Source organism: Pholcus phalangioides, unplaced genomic scaffold, assembly GCF_987345545.1.
Source record: "Pholcus phalangioides strain wild (caught in Gottingen) unplaced genomic scaffold, Ppha-v1.0 ptg000030l_1, whole genome shotgun sequence".
NCBI lineage: Eukaryota > Metazoa > Arthropoda > Arachnida > Araneae > Pholcidae > Pholcus > Pholcus phalangioides.
In genome coordinates this window covers 5,902,052-5,910,257 of record NW_028301620.1, presented here as the reverse complement: position 1 = coordinate 5,910,257, position 8,206 = coordinate 5,902,052, and the positions used below count along the sequence as shown (strand labels likewise).

The 8,206-nt window shown below is 44.6% G+C and overlaps 1 protein-coding gene across 1 annotated transcript; it reads right to left on the bottom strand.

The window, feature by feature from the left end:
* Positions 1-453: 453 nt before the first annotated feature.
* LOC149067487 (tubulin polymerization-promoting protein homolog) lies at positions 454-7,081 on the bottom strand. The gene is made up of 3 exons (XM_089252729.1): positions 6,856-7,081; positions 3,494-3,626; positions 454-882 (listed from the first exon to the last, which is right to left on the bottom strand). The coding sequence occupies exons 1-3, from the start codon at positions 7,047-7,049 to the stop codon at positions 676-678; spliced, it is 534 nt and encodes a 177-aa protein (XP_089108855.1). The 5' UTR covers positions 7,050-7,081; the 3' UTR covers positions 454-675.
* Between the last annotated feature and the right edge of the window lie 1,125 nt (positions 7,082-8,206).

The window sequence follows — 8,206 nt, the reverse complement described above, 5'->3', positions numbered from 1 at the left end:
CCATCCCTCAACTACAGGGCTACAACTAGATGCTTAGTCAGCCGAGACAAGCACTCACATTGCCACCCCTCCCCCCCCCCTCTGTAATGTTAAAGGGCGAAATTTGCGTTCCCCTTTGGTCCGGCACCCAGGGCACCAGACCGCCTGCTCCCCATAATTACGGCCCTGCTCAAGTATACCATCCACCAAATTTGCAATCCTTTTCTCGCTAAGCACCCCTGTAAATCCACCACTGATGGGTGTAAGTGGATTTGTACTACCCATTTCGCAAGTTCCTGCGAATCAAGTTTAATTTTGTTGTGACTCATATAGCCCCTGGCTGTTGGTGGATTTGAACGACACATCTCGGGTCATGACTCCTAGGTTAAGTAAAATCCCCGTTCTTATGTCTCGAAGGCAATTCATAGTAAATTCTTATAGTAATCGATCAGGTTGAGAAAGAGACCTGTCATAATATGGCGACTGTCTTTATTTGTAGCTTGCGTACATATGTGACTTATGAATGCTATCCTACCCCCCCTAAACAAATTCTATGAAAATCTTATATATGTAAGATACATGCGCAAAACATGCCAAGTAAATGTTTTCTTCTGTACAAAAAAAATAGCGGGTCCTAACTATAGATGAACTGTTGGACATCAGACAGCCTCTGGAGGTAGAGCAGACCGACGGACTTCACTCGTTCTCATTCTTGTGGGTTTCGTCGTACTTGTCTTTCTCCTTGTAGCCTTGGACGTACCCGGTGTTATCGGCGATGTCCGCTCGGCCCGCCATTCCTTTGCCACGTCCACTCTCGTCGAACCGTTCTTTGTGGGCACCGGTGTAACCCGACACGTCGGTGAGGCGGTTCATCGCGTCCGCTGCTGCGCCAGTACAAGCCGTCTGCCGATGAGAGAGAGAGATACACGAGACATTATGTGCGGTCACATTCATGTAAACTAAGGATGCCGGAAGTAAAAAATGTTTGGTATTGTTCGAGTAATGAACATAATGTTCGTTTGGGTATGTTTGAAGACCATACCACGGGCGGAGGTACGGGGGGGGCGTGGGGGGCATTGCCTCCCCAGCGTCAAAGGTGGATTCGACTGATCTAATGTATACATGTATATATGAATTGACATCATCATCATCATCATCGTGCCTCCCCAGCAATAATGACGTTGCCCCCCCCCCCAGACTTCCAAGTCAATCTCCACCTATGGACCATACGTCCCACATTCAACAACAATTTCCCGTTTTTGGTAAATCGCCCGTAGCCGGACCCGAGGGTGAATGAGTTATATTTCAATGATGATTGGTGTGTGTGTTGTTGAGCAATACCATTCAAATGATCGGTGTTGCTTTAGCAATATGAGCACATATGTTCCGACGTCCCTGGCTCCCCCTCCTATCCAAGGCCACCTTAAGAGCATTAGGGCCTTCCCCTCTTAAGGTAAAAGTGATTTTTCTGAGGCTTGTATCTGGCTAGAGAGGCTTGTCCACCAATGTACACGCTCAATTTCGAAAATTTTAAGATCTGATTTTTATGAGGCCTCCGAACCACGCTCGGGTGGGCTAATGTTTTAACACGTACTACCAAACTCCCCCCCCCCCTTCCCGGGGGAAATAGGAGTCCGTCTTTTAAATATGAATCCATTGCAGAAAATCAATAGAAAAGTCTGTTCTCTTAAGGCCCGATTTCCGCATGGGTCGGGGGTGTCCCAAAATGTTGGTGCATTTGAACGACCCATCTCGGGTCGCGACTCACAGGCTAAGTAAGATCCCCCGTTCTTAAGTCTCGAAGGTAATCAATAATAAGTTCTTATGGTAATCGATCAGGTTGAGAAAGAAACTACCCCACGGATGGACCAAGAGACCGTCATAACATGGCAACTGTCTTTATTTGTAGGTTGCGTACATATGTAGCTGATGAATGATACCTTACTACACAAATACCCCCCTACACAAATTCTATGAACATGTTATATTTGTAAGATACAAATATAAGATGTAATAGATAATATAGTGTCTGTAGATGTGAATCCACCCGTATAGTGAGAAAAAATTTTGCTATTTACATCACGGGAGAAATCATTTTGGATACTCTGGCTTTTTATGCTACTAGATATCTACTTATCTGTAGATAATCAGCGGAAGATAAGCTTTCACAAGACTCGGATTTTATTGAACCCAGATAAAACCAAAGCCAGCGTTGTCAAGAATATTTCTAACTTGAAAAGCCCAATTATTTTTATTACTGGTGGATGAATTGAAGAGTATGTGAGATAGGTGGTCATCTTATTCTTGTCAAACGTGATTGGTTCATTTTATATAAGCAAACGTATCCAGAATTTTAAAATATATATTTTTTTAAACAAAACACTGAGGCTTGGGCAGCCAAGTTCAGCTCTCAAAGCAGTGTCCTAGGAGTATTTCTAGAAACTATTAATGGTCTCTTAGCTAACATACTAAATATTTGATGCATTTTACCAATAAATTGTATTACCCAAATGGGAGGTGCATATGAGGCTGTTGAAAGCAAAAGGGAATTGAAAAGTTTTAAGGCCGTGACCAAGGAATTATTATGAGCTGCTCCTAAGTATTTTTATTACTGGCGGTATAGCTGTTTTGGACTTTGCCAGAAAGAGTAAGTATGCTGTATGAAATTTACCGGAACTTGAAAATGGAACCCCGTAAGTACATACAAGTCTAAGTGGTAGTCAGTTGTTGACCCCTAGAATATCATTCATCATATTTTGGCAATTTACCTGATTTTCTGAATGCAATAACTTCAGCTTTATTAATACTAAGGTCAATCAAAAAACCACAAAAACCATGGAGTATATCTATTTTTCGTTGCAAGTTTTTTGGGGAATTTGATAAAATCACAGCATCATTCGCCTATAGAAGTGCATGTATACCAATGGTTTCATTAATAAAAACTGGTGAAATACTAGATGAGTTCAGACGGTCTGTGAGTAGTTCTTTAATGAAAATAGAGAAAAGTGAGGGAGATAAAATTTCACCCCTGTAAAACGCCTTTAGTAATATTTATTTCAGCAGTTAGCCCTTCGCGAGTTCTAATTCTCACTCTTGCCTTACTATACACGTCAGAGAGTATCTTGATAAGTTTATCACTAATTCCTATGAATCTCAGAACATGCCAAAGTAGGGAATGGTCAACAATACCGAAAGCTTTTTCGAAATCAATAAAAATTGCATAAAGTTTACCCTAGGTTCTAAAATATATTATAATACGTCCCATCCTATATCTAATACGGTCTTCGTCACGAATCGTTGTACGTATTTTCATATACACACAAGATCAGGAGCGGATCCAGAGAAGGAAAGATGTGGTCTATCCCGTAAAATACAGGATGATCTTATGAATCATCATCTGCAATACTAGTCACTCCTTCTCGACACACATCACCTTGTGTGGATCCGCTCCTTCCCAGATACTGCAAAAAAATAAAATAAAAAATCTGAGAATATGCAAAACTCCGACCCATACCGTTACGCCACTGAGTCCAGGAGTCGGAACAGCTGCCAACTTGTTCTTGGCTTCTTCCAGGGTCATACCCTTGGAATCGCAGAGTACCTGCACGAACTGCAAAAACTGGGCCAGGTTCATGCGCTTCTCCGTCCTGGGAATACAGAAAGAGGAGTTTTTAGTTAGTTCCTGGTCGAGAATCCTGGGATTTCGTTCATGCAATGTACAATGAGAGGCCAGAAAACCTATCGCAGACTAGCTTATGCAACTAAGAAAGATGGGGGAAAGCAGCGTCTATATTATACTACTACTTCACCAAACACCAACTCTGGCCATATCGCTATATTGGGTGAAGTGTTAGATTGATTTCTGCTGTTACAGTGGCAAGCTACCACGATTTAAGTGACTTTGAACGTAGTCTGTGCTCGTGAGATGGGTCGCAGCATTTCTGAGGTAAAGACATGTCCTCCGCCCCCCCCCCCATCACATCCGTGAACAGGGCCCTCTAGGCTCAGGACCGCAACTAAGTGGGAGCAGACGGGTCTGATGCTCAGGGCATTGGACTATAGATTGCGCCTTTCAACTGCTCTTTCTACAAACACGGGGGTGCCAAAATGCGTGTTTGCCTTGGCTCACAAAGTATCCAGTTGTGGCCCTGTCTAGGCGAGGAAGGCGGGTGCCAAGTCAGACTACTACTTACTAGGATTCCTCTTCCCAAAGAAATCCGCTTCGTTGAAAATCATCTCGGGGTCCCGGACTGAAACCCTGTCAGCTCCCCTCCCCCACGGACATGGGTAGAGATGAAATTTGGATTTTTCTGCTCGACCATCGCAAGAGTGTGTATCGGACGTGAATATAAGGAATCCGGGAACACCATCGAATCTCCGACAGAGGTGCGGGCGGAAAAAATACCGTGGGGGGGGGGGAAGGAACCATCGATGGCTGACAAGAATCGTTTCAAGAAATAGACGTGCTACGCTGCCTTAAATTGCTATGTATTTCAATGTCGGTGTATCGACAAGTATCAGCGTGTGACTTTGTGCAATGGTCCTTTCATAATGTGGGCTTTCGGAGCCGAAGAACCCGCTCGAATACCTTTGATGACTATTTTACTACACACCAACTCCAGTCATATCGCCATCCAGCAATTTAACTACCGATAGAGTTGAGTTGGCGATCTAACTTTTGCAGCCGTTCTTGAGAATTAGTTCTACACTGCGTATTTAAAAAATAAATGAATAAAATCTCTCTCTCGATTGGTATCTTTAGCACTATTTCGGCATCCTTTAAAATTGACTTGTAGCAGCGCCCAAATGCAGAATGGAACCAAGAACATGGCGGTAAACGACCTGATGACACAAGCTGCTATTCATCAAGACAGCGTATCAGTGTTATCACCGGGTTACACATTCCTTTGGCGACAAAAAAAAAAATCGGTCTTGGCGAAAAGTAGTTTTTCACCCGCTGACAAAAGGTAACGACGATATTAAATACAAAAAAAAATTATTTATTACCAACTGCATTCTGTTTTGTAAATAAGTTCACAATTGGGGAATTCACAAATGAATTCACCAATTTGAAGCTTCAACGGAAACTCAGCCCATCAGTAAAACTGAAAAGCCCAATTATGGACTGGGTTGAAATTGCATACACACAAAGTAAAGGAAAAATCGTCAAGAGTATGTGGCCGGATCACCTTGACCTCCAGAATAGAATGGCCCGCTGGGCAATGTAGTCATTAAAGGCCCACTGACTAGAATCAATGATGTTTGGTTGGTCAGCGAGTTGTTCAAATTTAGGGCCCATAATGGGAACCCTCTCGCCCATGAAAGAATCGCGCTCAGCTTGACCTCGAAAACTACTTGCATCTAGCTGGAGATGGCCAAGAGAATGTGACCAAAAGTAACAATAGCTAACATGCTATATAACAACCTCCAAGAATTCTCCCTCCCCTTCGTATCATCCCACAAAACATTGGGCTCTCTTACCAAGGGAGCAAGCATTCTAAAGGTTATTTTTCACCTAGTAGGACACCCTTCGGATGACCACGAAAGGGAGCTGCGACGATGCACGTTAAAAACTACATAGATAACGATCACCAGAGCTGTCTTGGCGAACAACTTGGCGTTGAAAAATAAACAAACACCAAAGATGGGACGCATTATGCATTTTAGCCACTGTTGCTTCCATGAATAAGATCTAGACCAGACCTATGCATTGGACAGGCGGCCTCTCTAAAACGAGTTTTCTTGAATCCAAGATCGCGGCACGTTCATGGCGGGTTAACGTAGTTACCCGGGCCTGTAGTTTACCAGTTTTACCAGGGCCGCCTCAACACGTCCTCACCGCCACCATTGGCAGAGTGATGGGGCTCTTCTTCGTGGCTTGAAGTGCTAAAATTACATCAAGGGAGCTCGACCTTCAGGAGAGTGCGAGCCACTTGATTGGTTTGCGAACTAGTCACATTTTGTAAATGTGCTGCGAATGTCTTAGATGATCTCTAAATGTCCCACAAGTCACTTGAGTGATCTGTAAATGTGCCGTCGGCCATTTAAATAGGGCCGCAACTAAGGAGAGGAGTAGGCGGATCTGATGGCTTGGGTGCTCGACTAGCTGGGGGAGCACCAAATTTCACCCTGTAACTGCTCCTTCTACATTTCACGGGGGTGCCAAAAATGCCTGCTTGCTATGGGTGGCAAAGGGCGACACTATCTTAATTTTTTTACTGGTCGACTCACCTGCGCATACCACAATAATTCATATAGTTTTACAAATGTTCTTGATTTTATGTTCATCTCATCTGTGTGTATTTATGCTGCTATTTGTAAATTGAGAGAATGAATAAAATTTTTCCTACACGGCCACGTCCTCCGGGGTGATGCGATTAAATTGCGCATTCGACAGAGCCTGGCCGTGTTCGGTAAGTAAGTAAGGAAGTTTCTGCCGTGAATTTAAGTGATCTGTAATTGGGCCACTTAAGATCTTGATCTGGACCACTTAAGTCGTATGAAACGGGATCTCACGTCATTTGTGAATACGCTGCGGGTTCCTCTTAAGTGGATCAGGATATATGCCGCGGGCCACTTAAGTGATGTTAACTGCACCACGATTCACACGATAAAGGGGATCTGTGACTGTGCCGTTTAGTTCATTTTTACAAAATTAGATTTTGAGTGTCACGGGACACACATCAGATGATTCCGAGGACCACGGATTGAGCAAGTATGAGTTACACCCACCCCCTCTACTACCAGATCTCATTATTACTGTGTCCCCCCCTCCCCATACACTCGAGACCTCCGGGTATGGCCACGTGGTTAAACGAAGATGCGCGTACAAATCAGCAAGTCAATACTAGAATGATCTGAATCATATCGACTTACTTGACGACCTTGCTAAAAGTGATTGCCGTGTCGGTGGTAGTGAACTTTTTGGTCAGACCGGCGTCCTTTATCCACTTGTCTATGTTCTTCAAGGTGATGGTGCCGGTGACGCCTTTCTCCCTCTCACCGAACGTTGAGTAGGCCTCGAATTTCTCCTCGAAGCCGCCGCCACCACCTGAAGATCCCTGGGCCATGGTGCAAAGCAGACTACCGACCGGGTTCGAAGCTGGAACTGGAAATCAAAAAGACATCAACATCAATGTGCGAACGGCCCCCAGAGGCACCGACATGAATAAAACATTGGGGGTGGGGGAGAGGCCGAAAGTTGCCTGTAGTCCCATATATACGGGATTCAAGCTCGTACGATGGAAGAGGAAAGGTGCGTTGAATCGTATGTTCATAAATTATTGGGGGGGGGGGGCTTAGTCTCCTCTCGAAATTTATTGATTTATCGGGTGAGGGAGCTCAAATAGCCGTAGTTCCTCCCAGGTTCCGATGCCTATGCGACCATCCTCACATTAGGCATGATTTCTGTATGGGCCGGTCTCGGTCGTTAAGGGTGACTCAAACCCTCTGGGTAACCACCTTATATCCCTATGGTTGGCAGAGAGGGGGGTCACGGTTGGTTCCGGGTCGTTAAGGGCCCCAAATTAAAAAAAAAAGGAGGATCTATTGATCACAGTTGTGTGGAGGCCCCCTACACCCCCCCCCCCCATTAATTCATGTTTCACCACGGTCCCCACAGTCAGAATTTGGTTTCCGAGCATGACAGTTTCTAGAGGGTCTCAATTTAAATAACAATCCCACAAAATATTACCTCTAATCTTGTCAATCAGGAAGGGGGGCTTCTAACAGCGCCGTCTTAAAAGAATCATGGGGCCCCCGGGCCAAGAAAGTTTTCTAACGCCCTGCCTGGATAAAAATGCTTGCCTACAAAGTTACTCTCGAAAATTTCAGTCGTATCTAATTTTTGTTATGTCTCACCACTAGTTTCTTGAGGCCCTCGGGGTCGTGCCCGGATGGGCCCATTCGTTAAGACGGCACAGCACTCTAATGTCTGATTTCTTGACGGTTCTGGAGATTTAAAGCCGGCCATTGCTGTTTGACATATTACAGTAGTACATCAATCGTGGGTCCGAGCCAGGAGCAGTGGTGCCGAGGATGCCTGAGCATCACCGAAAGTGATCCAAAATTCGAAATCTCCTACGTCAAAAAAAACCAAGCTGGGCACTCAACGATGGAGACGGGGGAATCTAAAACAGTGCTTTATGTCCAGGGATAGTCCAATGGAAGCCATGGATGAAAATAAAATGGAAGGAGACCCATGAGACAGCAGTGTCGTTGGAACTGA

Bases quoted from the DNA above. Each gene is read 5' to 3' on its own strand.
- LOC149067487 (XM_089252729.1), bottom strand. From the start codon at position 7,049: ATGGCCCAGGGATCTTCAGGTGGTGGCGGCGGCTTCGAGGAGAAATTC. The intron at 3,627-6,855 runs GTAAGTCGATAT...CTGTATTCCCAG, and splicing joins ACTTTTAGCAAGGTCGTCAA to GACGGAGAAGCGCATGAACC. The intron at 883-3,493 runs GTATGGGTCGGA...TCTCATCGGCAG, and splicing joins CTGGACTCAGTGGCGTAACG to ACGGCTTGTACTGGCGCAGC.